The 16,818-nt window shown below is 38.3% G+C and overlaps 1 protein-coding gene across 1 annotated transcript in view; it reads left to right on the top strand.

The window, feature by feature from the left end:
- Positions 1 to 16,022: 16,022 nt before the first annotated feature.
- DSCAM (DS cell adhesion molecule) overlaps positions 16,023 to 16,818 on the top strand; it is a 667,745-nt gene continuing 666,949 nt past the window's right edge. The window contains exon 1 of the mRNA XM_065943286.1: positions 16,023 to 16,035. Coding sequence (XP_065799358.1) covers positions 16,023 to 16,035 — 13 coding nt within the window. The remainder of the gene's footprint in view (positions 16,036 to 16,818) is intronic.

Below are 16,818 nucleotides of genomic sequence, written 5' to 3'. Positions count from 1 at the left end.
CATTCAAGCCTCAAAGGTAGTTCTGTTTGTCAGGATATTCTACCTCTCATGGAGGCAAACATCTGCCTGCCTTTAACTTTGCTCTTGAGGTTTTGGACTCCTAGAGTACATCTCGTCTTCTTACTCATAGCAGTCATTGCAGAATCTTCAGTATCCTTTTATCACAGTGGTTTCAAATTTTCTTTTTCTCATGCTTCCATCATCTTTGTTTCCTTCTGTTATGGGCCAAAGTGTGTCTTCCCCAAAACCCGATGTTGAAGCCTTAACCTTCAGTTTTTCAGCATTTGACTGTATTGGAGATGTATCCTTTAAAGGGGCAGTTAAGTTAAAATGAGGTCTTAGCTTGAGGCTCCAATCTAATGTGACTGGTGCCCTTTTAAGAAGAGGAAATTTGGGCACAGAGAGAGCAGGGGTGTACATGCACAGTGGGATGGCCATGTGACAACACAGTGAGAAGACAGTCATCCGCAAACCAAGGAGGGAGACCTCGGGAGAAAACAACCCTGCCGTCAACTTAATCTTGGACTTCCAACCTCCAGAACTGTCAGAAAATAAAATTCTGTTGCTTAAGCTATCCAGTCTGTGCTATTTTGTTATAGCAGCCTGAGCAGACTAACACATCCTTTCCCCACCAGGCCCCTTGCATCCCCCATGAGTGTAACTTGTCAATGTCCTGCCTCACCTCCTCTCTGTGTAATAAGGGTACCTACCACGTGAGCCGATGGGGTCACAGGAGTCCATGGACGGCCCAGGCATGGTACTGAATGAATGCTCCTCTTATTAATATGATTCTCTTGATTATTGCTATCATTATATGATCTTTGTTTAAGTAAGGAATTGTTGCATAAGTTTTGCGCCAGTCTAACTCCACTCCAGCATTTCTGTAAGACTGACTTTGACCCTTTAGCGAATACCTCTTATAAGATTCTTACTTGGAACTCCATCAGTGTGTTCTTGCAGGCTACTGAAATTTAGTGTGTTGCCTTTGGCATTCTTCTAATTTACTGGCCTCTTATATTTCTAAGAAATGATTCAAAAACAGTTAAATTATTTTAAGTGCATAGACATTCTTGTGATGATCACTTGGGATCATGGTGTTACTTTCTATTGGCTAAAACTGTCTAATGGTGATAGAATTTGCTTTATACCATTTCCTCGTGGTATCTGTGTTGGGGTTCAGTAATCATGCATGAGTTTCATGCACTGTGTTTTCAATATGATACTGTAGTCACCCCACAAAGTGCAAATGAAGGCATCACTGATTTAGAGGCTGGTGTTGAGTCTTATCCTAGCCTCCAGCCTTCCAGCAGCTCACACCAGGTTATTCTATCTGTAGAGACAGTCATAATGGGATGAAGAGTATGCCAGGCTTGTGGTCCTCGGGCATCCTTGGATGGGTTGTGTGATCATTATTTCCTCCTTATGATCCGTTTGTTGTTGTTTAGTCACTAAGCCGTGTCTGATTCTTTGCAACCCCATGGACTATAGCTCACCAGGCTCCTCTGGTCCATGAAGATTTTCCCAGACAAATTTTTCCAGGGTTGCCTTTTCCTTCTCCAGATAATGTTTCTGACTCAGGGATTGAACCCACATCTCTTGCATTGGCAGGCAGATTCTTTATCACTTAACCACCTGGGAAGCCCTGTGATCCATTTAGGTTAGAACTATTTTGTCTTTACAAATATGATTCGGGTTTTTTTTTTTTTTTTTTTTTTTTAGTCAAACATTGGAAAATGCTATGACTGGCACTGTGTCATACTCCCTCTTGGGAATGAGTGATGCCACATTGGTTTAATTTAAAACTTTCCAGTAATAACTTTCAGACGTTACAACTCAATTTGATTTTCAGAAGTCATCATGAAGGGAATATTTTAAAAGTCTTAACTCCTTTCCATTTAAAAGTGCTCTGCAGAGTTAATTTGGCAACAGTCTGCCGCCCACTCCAACCCCAACCTCCTAGAAAGGATATGCCTCTAGGACATTTCTGCAAATGAAGTGTCAAATCCAAATCTAGTCAAATTTCCAATGTGGAATAATGGACTCTATTTTGTGACCTTCTTCTGTGCCCCAGGGGGTGTGGGCCCATTACAAAGCTGGCGGATGCATATTAGGTTTATTATGAAAGGGACTTTGAGTGCAGTGAAGCCCAAGCTGAGTTTCATAGGTTCTGGGGTTATTAATGGTGTGGTCTGGTTGCCTTGAGAATGTTCAAACCCCACTATGTTATGAATATTTACAAGCAAGGAAAATGTGATTCTTTCCTTTTTAGAAAAGTTTCTGTGACTCAGCGAATCCATTCTACTGTGATAGGCAAACTGTCAAAATTAATGGGTTCCAACTGAGATTTGGTCCCTGAAGGGCAAAACCTCTTGAAATTGTACATGAGCATTAATGCTACCTTGTATTTTGAACAGGCTACATTTTTACCATGGATTTGAACCTAGAGGTTGTCTTTAGGGAAAAAAAAAGCCACTCTGAAAATTGTGTTTTCTGGTTTGGTTTTTCCAATCCTTAATCATAGTTTTAATTTTCAGAAGAAGGACTCTATGGTCAATTATCAGGATTTTCTAGAACAAAATAAAAAAAAGGAAAAGAGAAAAAAAATAAGAGCTGTAATCAAAGACATTTCAGTCACAGAATTTTCTTTTTTTTCATGTTTTGTTCAGTTCTGGTCTAAGGATACCATTCCTGATCCTCTCTCTAAAGGTAAAAGATTACAAAGATGAAAGATGACAAAGACTTTGAAATGAGGCCCAAGAAATCGAATGTACCTAGCCAAGCACAGCTTATTATGAGCATAGTCAACTGTTATTTTACAGTGATGTCTAGATCAAAGGTGGCTAACTTGGGTATCTTGGCCCTTAAGGAATTGAACTCAGAATGGTGACACCCTTACCTCCCTTCAGAAGAGAAAGCCCAGACAAGCCTCTCATTCTCAGAGGGGTCTGAGCTCAAACACAGTTCCTGTTTCAGAGACTCCTGAATCATACCCTATGTCTCTTCCTCACTACACGGTTCAAAGTTCATGTGGTTTCTCATTCCTAATGTGAACATAGCAATAATAGCTACCTATGAGCCTTGTTTTGAGGATTCGTGAAATTTTGTATTAAACTACTTAGCATAGTCCCAGCACATAATACATATTCAATAAATGTGAGCTCAATTATATCACAAATGAAAGTAAGAGTAATAGATTTAAACTAAATGTAAAGTTTAATAATGCACTTGGTGACACTGTTTTGCTTGAAATGAGACTAGCAAGCTGCCGGAGAGATTACGGTAATGTCATACACAGATGCCGGGGGCACGCAGTCATCTTTGTACACACAACGTGAGATCCTGGGTAACCAACCTCCTTCCCCTCTCTGTGACTCTGCCTTCTCCCCTCATAGCGTGTAACAACAAACACTCTGGCTGATGGATAGAGCATATGGGGAGGGGCAATGGTGAGGTGGAGAGCTCCGTGGGGAAGCATCACGGCAATCCAGGGGGGAGAGGATGGTGACTTGGATCAGGGAGGTGGCAGAAGAGATAACAAATAGGTGACTCTGAGTCTGTTTTGAAGGTGTACCTAATGGACTTCCTGATACAGTGAATAAAAAACACAAGAAAAAAGGGGCATTGGGGAAGACCCTGAGTATTTGCTCTGAGCAACTAAGAATGGATCGCCATTAGCTCCTTTATTTGAAAACTAATATTTTATGGATACATATTTTTGTGTGTACCTTGGGTAGTTCTGATATCTCTTTCTGAAATCTTCAGGCTTAGATAGCTATTTAACGTAATTGTTTGGACTATGAATACTGTGCCTTCCTACCTTCTGCTATTTTTTCCATGTAATGATATTACTATTTGGGGTTAAATCAATATTTGGGGTTTGCACTATTGTAACTTTGTAAATATATATACATAGCTCAGCTATAGCTGAGCCACATAGCATATTATGAACACTTTCTGTTATCGCTTTGAGTGTTCCCTAGGATTAATAATTGCTTACTTTTTTTGTTTAGTTTTCACAGTTTATATAACTAATTTTCCCCCTCAAATTCTCCAATAGGACAGAGTACTGCTTAAAATACATTCAGATACATCAGGGTCTTTTATTTTTTTTCTTTAATTGATTTTTATTGGAGTATAGTTGCTTTACAAAGTAGGTTAGTTTATATTGTACAGCAAAATGAATCAGCCACACACATACATATATCCACCCCACTTTTGGTCTTCCTTCCCATTCAGGCCTTCACAGTTAAATGATTTCTTTTTCTTCAAAGCATATTTCTGGGAGCCTCCTTTCTGCATTAATCTGGTCTAGTTTCCACTATACAGTTGCTGTCTCGGGATCTTTCAGAGTTACTCTGGAAATTCCTTTTTGCTTCTCGTCACCTATGTTTGAGCCCCCGTTTCCTCTATGTCATATGTTCCTCCTTCCTGGTCTGCTGCCTTTTTATTCATCTCCCAGAAGCTTTTTGAATAGGGTGCATGAGAGGTAAAATTTCTGACTTTGCATTGTCTGAAAATGTCTTTATTCACTTGCTTAATAGTCTGGGTGTAGAATTCTAGGTCAGTCCCACTTCATTTGCTATAAACGGTCACCCTGAGGAGAAGAGCTGGCCCTTGGCCTCCATACTGATCAGCCGTGGAACATGACAGCAGGTTCCAACTGTGGAGAAGCCCAAGGAGGATGGCACTTTTTGTCCCAAAGAAATGCCCTTTCTACCTCAAGGGAGACTGACCTGTTATATTTAAGTGTTCATTGCATTATCTAGGTACTCAATGCTGTGTAAGCCGATGGAGTACAAGAACTAGTACCAAGGTACTAATATTTTAGCAATATTTTGCTCACATTGATGAGCAATATCTTGATGAAGTGAAGGCAGAAAATGCAAGAATGGATTAGCTGGTATGTAAGAAGAACAGGTACTATGAAGTCAGGGGATTCTAGGAAATGTTCCCCAAAATTCTATGAGAAGATAGAGGAGTGTGTCATACCTGAAACCCAGACACAGGTTTTTTTACCATCACTGCTCTGGAGAAAGCAGGCATTGCTGGTAGGACAAAATAACTGAACATCTATGCTCTATCACTGTTCACCCCCCCTGCCTCTGAAGCTCCATCAGAATGCTAGTGAAGGAATATAAACATAATCCTCAGGATAAAGAGGAAGAGAGCTAAAGTGATGGCAGTCATAAGATGCTGATGGTGGTAGATGTCTGATCCCATAATACACTAGAGAGAACTCAAGAAATCACCTGGTGGGAAGGAAGAAAATGACTCAGGCTGATGAGTTGGAGGAGTGAGACTAGATTAGAATCAATCCTCTAACAGCCTTTCTAATTCAAAAGATTGTTGCCACTTACAATGTAGGACACATTTTCCATTATGAGACTAGCCATGCGTTTTAGTTCTGAAACACAAAATAAAACCCATGCACTACCTGAAAAAAATAAATTACCTTAAAATTAGACTTATACAAGTCCTTAGACCAGAGCAAAATGGAAAGTTGAGTGCCCCTGAGCATGGTGAAGTTCGGGCAAAGGAAAATGATGCTGAATATGGCCATAGTCAAGAGATTAACTAGGAAGAACATAGATATTTTTATCATTCCACTTCAGTGCTTTCACTCAACACTGAGGCTTGAGGTTTCTTGCAGGACTTAGGCTTTACATTTTTCTATTGGGGTACCATTGTTGTCTCTGATTTTAATTCACTTTGTTCTTTTAAAATTTTTCCTATTTTATTTTTTAATTTTTCTTTTACATTGGGATATAGCTGATTAACAACGTTGTGTTAGTTTTAGGTGTATAGTAAAGTGACTCAGTTATACACTGATGTGTATCTATTGTTTTTCAAGTTCTTTCACCATTTATGTTGTTACAGAATATTGAGCAGTGTTCCCTGTGCTATACAATAGGTCCTTGTTGGTTGTCTATTTTAAATATAGTAGTGTGTGTTAATTACATACTCCCAATTTATTTTGTTCTTTAATCATAGCATTGGTGACTCATTAGGCTTCAGTGAATTTCAATCTTTCCTTCCCATAAATAGTCTGATCTTATTATTGCTTTGCTATTTTGTTTCTAGTTCATATTACTATATTTTTGGACATTCTCTTTTTGTAATTTTTCCCCTCTCCCCAAGCCTTCTAATCTGCAGGAAGCAAGTCTGTCGATATTATTATGATATCAGCTCCATTTCCCACTCTTTTTTTCTGATGGTTTTCTTAATTTATAGTTCCCTGTGGGAATCTGCACTTAACTCTCATTCTTTGTTAATTGGCTCTATTTTTGTTCCCATTTTTTGTGCTCCCTGATCCTAAGGAGTTATTCACATTATTTTGGTTTATCCATGTGCTGCTTATGATCATGAATCCAAGAAAGTCTTCTCCTTCTCTCAAATCATTCACTTCTTTCATGCCTCCTGAAAGCTTTGAGCTTAAAATATAAATATTGGAGAATATCGAACTACATACATATTATTCATTACAGAGGCTATATTCTCTGAAACTGTGCGCTTAACTGCCAGCAATGTTATTGAGGGTGACTTTCATCCATCTGAAGGGACAGAGAGACTTCATCTCTGAAATGACTTCCCTAGACACACATGGAAATAATTCTCTAGAAGGATATTGCAAACAATACTTAGACATTTTATGGGTAAAATGCTAACATTTTTTCTTATTTCTTTCCTCCAGAGATTTGTAAAACATATAGCAAAATTGAGCTTTTTTTCTTCCTTATTGCAAAATCAGCACACATATTGGATAAAAAGAACATTCTTAGAGTGGCTAACATCTCATAAATGTGTTCTTTTTATAATATCTGAGAGATTCTTTTTTATCAGTCACTAATTTTTATTGTCTCTAGGCATCTTTATAGTGGAATTTAGATTATAATAGATGATGCATATGAAATAAAAAATATTTTTTTCCTAAAAGGAATCTTTTAGCTATATGTGATATGAAAACCATAATATTTTAAGCTCTTATTTATTTATTCAATAAAAATATGAGGGCTTCTATTATAGTCAGCACATTAAGTACTATGGAATAAGGCTGCATCCTGGGTATGCAGTGTCCCCCTTGTAGATTTCAATAGAGTTGGGGACATACATCAGACACTAAGATGAGACTGTGAAATGAAGCAGGAAGCTGAGAGGTAGGGCATGGGGTCTAGTCTAGGAGGCAGAAGACCAGGAGTAAATCCTGAGGAACTGGTGTTTAAGCTGAGAGTCAAAGAACAGATGGTAGTGAATTGGTGAAGGGTGGTGAAGTATTCCAGCAAGCATTCAGCATCCGTGCTGGTCCTGAGGTGGGGATGGGCCTAGGGACTCAAGATACTGAGGAGACTGGCATGGCAGGACCCTAGGAAGCCATCAGCGTTACTAAGGTTGGATTTTCTCTATGCACCATTTGTGAATATCAAAATATACAAGAAGGCAGATACAATCTCAACTGAAAATCATAGATATATCAACCCAGTGGTAATCAGCACTAAAAAGAAAGAAACCCAGTTCTCAGTTCTTCTTTTAGATTTGGTATTCCTCTCCCAGATTCTAGCGGAATTGCTTTATGTACCACGAAGTTTTTATAGATACCTAAACATTTCAGATTGTTAGTGTATTCTTGATGAGCTGATCATTTTATCATTAGAAAATAGCCATCCTAGTAATATCCCTTTTCCTAAAATCTATTTTGATATTGCTGTAGTTACTCAGCTTTCTTTGAGTGGTGTTATTATGGTATTTTTTAAATCTTTTTACTTTTAATTCACTTGTTTTCTTGTATTTAAAATGGGTTTCTCTTGGATTAAGTATAGTTAAATCTTAAATTTTTCATCCAATCTAACAATTTCTGCCTTTTAATTGGAGTGTTTAGGCCATTTATATTTAATGTGAACAGCAATTTTGTTAGATTTAAATACCTCACCTTGATAATTACTTCCTATTTATTTCATCTACTCTCTATTCTTTTTTTTTTTCTTGTTTCCTTTAGGATTAATGGAACTATTTTGATGATCAATTTATCTACATAAATGGTTTACTAAGTTTAGTTTTATTTTTTCAAGTTTTTGCTTTAGGGTTTACAATGTAAATATTTATGCTAACATGGCCTATTTTCAAATAATAATACAAAGCAATATGTGGTAGAACAAACTGAAAACAGTAGATTTTCATTTTCTTCCTCCCACCTGTTTTTGTGCAAATATTGTCATTCATTTTATTTCTTTATATAAGTTGTAATCCAAACACATTATCATCAGTTTTGCTTTAAACAGTAAATTGTCTTTTGATCATTTTTTTTAAGTGAAGTTTTTTTTTTTATTATTTACCCATATGTTTATCATTTTTGGCGCTCTTCATTTTTTTGAGAAGTTAAAACTGTCTGTTTGGTATTGTTTTACTTTTGTCTGAAAGATGTCCTTTAGCTTTCCTTGTGCTGCTGACCTAATGTATACTGTCCCTTAATATTTGGATGTCTGAGAAACTCATTTTTTTTGTCTTCATTTATGATTTTCTTTTATTAGGAATAGAATTTTAGATTGTAAGGTATTTTCCTTTTTAAATAATACTTTTTTACTCTATTTCCTCTGGCTTGTATTGTTTCTGATAAGTCTGACATATTCTTCCCTTTTTTCTCCATATGTTATATGTATTCTTCAAAATGCCTGCCTTTCATATTTTTCTCTTTATTAATAGCTTTCAGCAATATAATTTTTATGTGTTATGGCATGATTTTCTTTGTGTTTCTTCTGTTTGATATTCATTGAGCTTATGGGATATTTGGAGTTCTGGCATTATTAAATTTTGAAATAATAATTATTAAATTTTTTGGTGATTTCCTCCTTCTGGAACTCCAATTATGCATATATTAGGTCACAAGATATTGTCCCATATCTCACTAATTTTATGTTTATTGTTTTAAATGCTTTTTTCTTTGTTTTTCCATTTGTATAGTATCTATTAGTTTACCTTCTGGTTTGTTGACATTTTCTTCTGCAAGGTCTAATCTGCTGTTAATTACATTTGCGCATGTTTCATTTCATGTACTATATTTTTCATTTCAAGAAGTTTCATTTTGGCTATTTTCATATTGTCCGTTTCTCTCATCAGTATGCTTTCCTTTATAATCTTGATGATGCTGGGAGAACAATCATTCTAGCCATTTCAATGCCCATGCATGTTGATACTGTCATCTGCCATCTCTGTGTCTGCTTCTAGTGAATAATTTTACTTCTGACAATGGGTCATATTTTCCTGCTTGTTTCCAGTCTTTATCAGATGTCAGATATTGTAAACATTGCATTTACACATTAATCATTAAACATTACGGGTATTGTAAACATTACATCAAAACTGTTGGACTTTGTTTCTTTTCATTAACCAGCATTGAAATTGGTGTATTGTGCAGTTAAGTTCCTTGGGTTCAACTTAATTCCTTCTGGAATCCATCCCTTTTAAACTCTTTTTGTGATTAATTTGGCCCCTGGTAGTGACGAAATATACTTTTGAGTGGTCTGTCTGATACCCCGTATACTAGTTCTTTCCTCTCTGGCTGGAACATGAACTAACCCCTCCTCTATGTAAGCTTTGGGGATTTTCCACCTGCTCCTTTCTGGTATTTCTTATCCAGCATCAGTAGTTTCCTCACATACATGTAAATAACAGTCCACACCTAAGACTCATCAAAGGGAATCTTCTTCAGATATCTGGAATTCCCTTTCCATGGAATTCCTTCTCTTTGCTTTCTTTTTTAAAATTTATTTTCTAATTAGAGTGTAATTGTTTTACAATGTTGTGTAGTTTCTGATTCACAATAATGTGAATCAACTGTGTTGCTGTTGTTCAGTCTCTGAGTAATGTCCATCTCTTTGTGACCTCATGGGCTGTAGCACTCCAGGCTCCTCTGTCCTCCACTGTCTCCTGGATTTGTCAAATTCTTGTCCATTGAGTCAGCAATGCCATCTAACCACCTCATCTTCAGCTGCCCCCTTCTCCTTTTACCTTCAGTCTTTCCCAGAATCAGTGTCTCTTCCATTGAGTTGGCTCTTTGAATCAGGTGGCGAAGTACTGGAACTTCAGCATCAGTCCTTCTAATGAATATTCAGAGTTGATTTCCTTTAGGATTGACTGGTTAGATCTCCTAGCATCAGGTCTTTGGTGCTCAGGCTTGTTTATGGTCCAAATCTCACATCCATACATGACTACTGGAAAAACCATTGCTTTGACTATACGACTATACTTTTACTTTCTCGGCAAAGTGATGTCTCTGCTTTTTAATAAACTGTCTAATAGATGAACTAGCCCTTCCCCTATGTGAGCTTCAGGAGTTTTCCACCTGCTTCTTTCTAGTGTTTCTTAATCAGCATGAGTGGTTTAATCACACACATGTAAGTATCAGTCCAAACCTAAGACTCATAAAAGGGAACCTTCTTCAATTCTCTGGAATTCCTTCTCCATGCAACTTCCTTCTCTTTGCTTTTCAAATCCAGTGTGTTTGGCCTCCTCAGGCCCAACTCAGAAATTCCACCAAGTTCTATTTAGTTTTCCTTCCTTTGGGAATGACTTGGGAACTTTCTCCAGGCTTTAACCTGGAGAGGAAATGGCAACCCACTCCAGTAGACTTGCCTGGAGAATTCCAAGGACAGAGGAGCCTGGTGGGCTACAGTCCATGGGGTCACACAGAGTCAGACATGACTGAGTGACTAACAGCTTCCTTTCCAGGCTTTAAGCTGACTGCTAGTGGGACACAGCTCATTTCTTTCCTCCTTTTAGAACTTACTGTTTTGTATTGCCTGAATGCTTACTTACAAGAGGGTAAATCTAGTTCCTGTTTTGTTTTTTCATGGACAGAGACAGAATTTTATATTTCTGAGTTCTATGTCACTGTGAAGTTTTATCCAGTTCTTATTCATGAGGACAGTGACATTGGATCTTCAGTGCTGGGGAATAGATAGAATGGTTGAAATATATTAGAGTTAAATGAAGAATTGCTCTAACACATGAACATGTTTTATAACCTAACTTGAAATTATTTCGTAGACCTTTGGAATGCTTTCCTAGTCTCTATGAGACCATCTATTTATCTGCTTTCAGACTGTCTGATCAAGATGACACTAAATTTCAAAGCACTTGTGCTAATGTGAGAACAGTCTAGAGTCTAGGAATCAGCTAAGGGTTATGCTTTCTATGTAATATTTGCTGAAGGCTTAGGTATCTTCCTTTTCATTTTGGAAGACCTTTATCAAAGCAGTTCATTTTACTAAGGACATTCAATCACATCTTCCTGTGAAAACAATAGAAGCATTTTGGTCCTAAATGGCATTTCTATTCAAAATAAATATACCCAGTTTGTTAATCTAATGGTCTGTTTAGTTTTCATGTTTTCTGATCTCTGTGAACCAGTTGACACTGTTGAAAACTGCTGGTTGACTTCTCAAAATGTTGTCTTTTGTTTCTAAGGCATCATTCTTACTAGGATTTGGGCTACTAAGCTCATAATTTATTCTTTATCTTCATGATGGTTCTTTCTTTCCCCATTTGTTTAACATATTGTTTTAATTGAAGTAGAGAATACATACAGAGAAGTGTGCACATTCACAGAGTACAGCTTAATGAAATTTTCGTGAGCTAAATTCATCAGTGTGCCCAGCACCCAAGTCGAGAAAATGAAGACAGCCAGCAGTCTGGATAGACCCTCATCTCATTTCTATTCTCTATGTCCACGCACCGCCCCGCCCCCTGCCCCCATGAATCATCATTATCTTGACTATTAACATCATGGATTATTATTTTTTTCTATTTTATGCTTGATATAAATGGAATAATAAGTTAGGCACTCTCATTGTATCTGATTTCCTTCAACGTTATGGTTGTGAGATTCACAACCATTTTGTTTGTAATAGTTCATTCTTATTTTTATTTAGTTATTTGATGTCGAAATGTGTAACAGTACATTCATCCAGTTTTTATTATTGATTAGGCTACCTAGATTGTGCTAGTGGTAAAGAATCTCCCTGCCAGTGCAGGAGATGAAAGAGATGGCGGGTTCAGTCCCTGGGTCAGAAGAAACCCTGGAGTAAGAAGTGGCAACCCACTCCAGTATTCTTGCCTGGAAAATTCCAGGGATGGAGAAGCCTGTTGGGCTACAGTCCTTGGGGCCACAAAGAGTTAGACATGACTGAGTGACTGAGTACATTATTATTGATCGTATCTGAGTGGTTTATAGTTTGGGACTCACAAATAGTACTGCTATGAATGTGATGTTTATTTTTTATGAGTGTATGGGTGGATTTCTGTTGGATAAATACCTATGAACTGAATTGTTGAGTCATGGGGTATGCGTAGGTTTAGCTCTAACAGTTACTGGTGAATAGTTTCCACAATAATTTTATCAGTTTACATTTCCACTTGCAGTGTCTCTGTTTCATGTAGCCTCACACCCTTGAGACGCTCATTATAGTCTGTCTTTTCTGTTTTAGTCATTCAGTTATATGTGTAATGGTAAGCCCTGTGCTTTTTAATTTACATTTCCATGATGACTAGTGCCATTAAGTATTTTTTCATATGTTTATTGGCTATTTATATATTGGCCTTTTTGAAGTGATCATCCAAGTCTTTTGCCCATTTTTTATTTAGATTATTTTTTTATTGTTGACTTGCAGGAGTTCATTATGTATTTTGGTACAAGTCCATGGTCAGATATCCATTGCTCACTTTTTATATATTAACTATCCCCGAGAATCCATCTCTGGTTTTTGTCTCTTCTTGTTCTTCACCCTCGGTATATGATGGTAGCTGGCATCTTCTCACTTCCCTCCTGCCTTTGATAACTCAGTGTCCTGCTGTGTCTATGCCTTCTGCCTAGAATCTTCTTTCCCTTCCCCTTTGGGAAGCTACCTTCATCTTTCCCAGGTTGGGTTAGTTTCTCTATCATTTATGAGTCTATAGCACATTGTTGATAATCCCTGGTGGCTCAGTGGCAAAGAACTTGTCTGCTAATGCAGGAGACTCAGGTTCAATCCCTAGGTCAAGAAGATCCCCTGGAGAAGGAAATGGCAACCCACTCCAGTATTCTTGCCTGGGAAATCCTGTGGACAGAGGACCCTGGGGGACTACACAGTCTATGGGGTTACAAAATAATTGGACAAGACTTAGCAACTAAACAACAAGAAAAATAATTATCACTGATCTTGTTTAATGACCATGCAGTCCTCCAGACCAGAAATTCCTGGAGAGCAGTGGCATGACTCCTGCAAACATGTGTAACTGTGACCTTGCATGAGGCCTGGCAAGAGCAGATGCCCAGTAAATACTGTTGCAAGCATGAATGGTTGTGTCATTGCACCCTGTAACGTTTCTCCCACGTTACTTCTTTCACTTTGTCATATTTGAATTTTAAAGAGAGCAATATTGACTTATTTTTCTTTTAAGTGTAACGTTCTCCTTTATGTTTGTCACTGGAGTCTTGGTTATACCATCTGTTATAAGAGTATAAAATATGGGAAATCTGCAAATGAAAAAACAATTCTCCAAAGCTCCTTCCTTTACTACCCTTAGTGTTTACACCCCATGATTTTATACCTTGACTCTCACAAGATTCTGCCAAATGTTTTGTTGAGCGCTAATAAATTACAATTATTTTCAAAGATCTTTCTCTCTCTCTCACATGCACACACACACACACACACACACACACACACACACACTTCACATTAAGATTGCCTGTGCCCTTATTGGAGGGAGCAAACATTATTGTGTATAAAGTGCATACAGCACTCCATAAATAAAGTACTACTATTTAAGCAGATGGATGGGCCCTTGGATGAAAGAAATAAAAGCTGTTGGAATGTAGTTTGGGTTTTCTTTTGCCTGTGGCCATATGATGTGTATCTTAGAAAGCAAGTTTGTGTTACATTATTAAACCCAGTGGTGTGAAATAGAAAGACTCAAGTGGAATATCTAAAAAATGTAAGGAGAAGTGACAGTAATCCCCCAGAGGTCACTTATCTCTTTAACTGCGAGGATTAAACATTTAATTTGCATTTTCTCAAAGTCATTTAAATAATTTCATAAGCTGCCTCTTGGAATGTGGCTTATAGTAGAAAATATACATTTAATTAAGAAATATTTCTTACATGCATTCACATTTTCAAAGACTGCTATTCTTCACAAGGCAACTTTTATGACACAAAAGAGTAAATTCAGATTTGACTAAATTTTACTTGGTCTGAATCACCTACAATTCAGTTGACAGAAGAGTAATGCGGGTAAGGGAAAGAAAAGAATTGGGGTGGAATTAATTAGCCTCAAGAGTGACAGTTACCTCGTTCCTAACAATATGTTTGGGGTGATGTCAGTTTCCTAAAAAGCTCAAACCCACAGTGCTACTATCAGCATTTTCATTTGAGTTGGAAGCTGCAATGTTTGGCTATTAACTGTGCTTCTGGGCTGAGCCAATTTCTTAGTTAGCAATAGCTTCCATATTCTGATTTACCGAGTATTGTTAAGACTTTAGGTATGGTTGGGAGAGAAAACCATCAAATAGTTACTACTTGAGGAACACCTCTTCCTGTCTTCTCTTTGGGTAAATCTGTCACTTTTACACAGTGTATTTTTTTTCTGTCCTCTCTTGATGAATGGTGTTCACTCTGCTGCCTGCTCAAAGATAGCCAGCATTGACCATGGCCAAACTTCTGATTACTGCTGGTGACAGTGACCAAGAGAAAGCAGGTGGGCCTCTAAGGAGCATATGTGGAGGATGGCAAAGTTCATGAACAGAGCTTTCCCAAGATTTGCCTTTGAACAGTAAGGGCAGCCAAGTAATGAAATAAAATCTTCATCAGGGAGACTGAGTCCTGGTTCTGCAATCTCCTACCCTGAGTCCTTGCTCCAGGGACAACCCCTCCGAGTCTCCACCTCATCTTCTGTGGAGCAGAGCCTGGTCTAACCTGGCAGGGTTATTGTACACAGGAGTAAATGAAATAACACCTCCGCCTCATAATATTGCCTGGCATGGCAGGGGCACTCAGCAAATGTTATTCTCATCTCTGCCCAGTGAGGTTAATTCCCAGTATCTAGGACTTCTTTGGGCTTCCCTGGTAGCTCAGCTAGCAAAGAATCTTCCTGCAATGCGGTAGACCCTGGTTTGACTCCTGGGTCAGGAAGATCCCCTGGAGAAAGGATAGGCTACCCACTTGAATATTCTTGGGCTTCCCTGGTGGCTCAAATGTTAAAAACTCTGCCTGCAATGTGGGAGACCTAGGTTCAATCCCTGGATTGGGAAGATCCCCTGGAGGAGGGCATGGCAACCCACTTAAATATTCTTGCCTGGAGAATCCCTATGGACAGAGGAGCCTGGCGGGCTGTAGTCCATGGGGTCACAAAGAGTCGGACATGACTGAGTGACTAAGAACAGCGCAGGGCTTCTTTACTCTCTTGTGAACATGTGACAGGGTATGCATTTGTTTTTAGAAAGCCACACAGAAACATAAATGTCTGAGAAGTAGGTCTTCATTGCATTTGTACACCTTTTGTTTAAGTTTTGGATTCTAGAAGTTGGATTGTTTTGCTTCATGGAAAGAACACTCCACAGCTGTCAATGAGTACAGTGCAGTCTCTCCATAAACTCCTGGAAACCTTTGCAGACATTTTATTTGCAGTAATTAAAACAGAAACAACTGAAGCAGCCCGAGTCAGGGAACTAGTTTAGAAAATCTTCTTATATAAGATATGCATGCACCTATAACTTACAGTCTGCTCTCTCTGTCCACAGTTCCTCTGTATCCAAAGATCCAACCAGCCAAGGATGGTATAACACTGCAGTATTTCCTGTTGAAAACTGCCTGTGTATAAGTGAACCCACCCAGTTCAAATCAGTGTTGTTCAGAGTCATCTGTACTTGTGAAGTCTGAAACATGACATTATGTGTATGAAATAGTGTTAAGAGTATGAAGCAGAGTCTGTAACAACTGCCTATTTCACGTGTGCATATTATGACATAGCTTAACCCTATAGGCTGTAGGTGAATGGACCAGAAGAGTAAGTGAAACAGAAATCTGCCATAGGCTGGTGGAATTGAATGATACTTTTGTCTAAGTTCTCTTTATTATCACAACATATTTTCAACAACATCAAAAAATCACATTGTTGATTGGATTGGATTTTCAGAAAACCAACTGGCCTTTCCAAAATGCTTTACATCCAGATCTTCAATTGTAATTTTAAAAATTTGTGACTAATTTCATTCAAAATTAGTTCTCAATGCACACTTTCAACCAGAGCAATTTGATTCTAGCAACCGGATCTTGTGATTCACTCACGTAGCTTCTCCTTATGAAATGCCCATGGCTTGTTTTGCTCTGTGCCCTAGGCAATAGTGTGAGCAAATTATGGCTTTGTTTCATGAGCTTTACATTCTAGACAGGTCAACAAACAATAAATGAATACAAAACCCCAAATAAATTCCCATAGTGGCCAGTGCCATGGAGACAGAATAGGGCTCTGGACACGGGGCTGAAAAGTCACCTATTCAAAGTTTAAGCTCCAGGTTAACTTAATTTGTCTTGGGCTTCCCAGGTGGCAAAGTGGTAAAGAACCCACCTGCCAATGCAGGAGATGCAGGAGACACGGGTTGGATCCCTGGGTCTGGAGGATCCTCTGGAGTCAGAAATGGCAACCCACTCCAGTATTCTTGCCTGAAAAATTCCGTGGACAGAGGAAACTGGTGGGCTATAGTCCATGGGGTTGCAGAGTCAGACACCACTGAGCACATCCATAACTTAATTTGTGTACAAATTGTGAAATGAAGCTGGTGCCTCTCTG

The sequence above is a fragment of the Muntiacus reevesi genome, chromosome 8, assembly GCF_963930625.1.
Source record: "Muntiacus reevesi chromosome 8, mMunRee1.1, whole genome shotgun sequence".
Lineage (NCBI taxonomy): Eukaryota > Metazoa > Chordata > Mammalia > Artiodactyla > Cervidae > Muntiacus > Muntiacus reevesi.
Note: the sequence above shows the minus strand (reverse complement) of the source record. Positions and strands in the feature narration are given on the sequence as shown.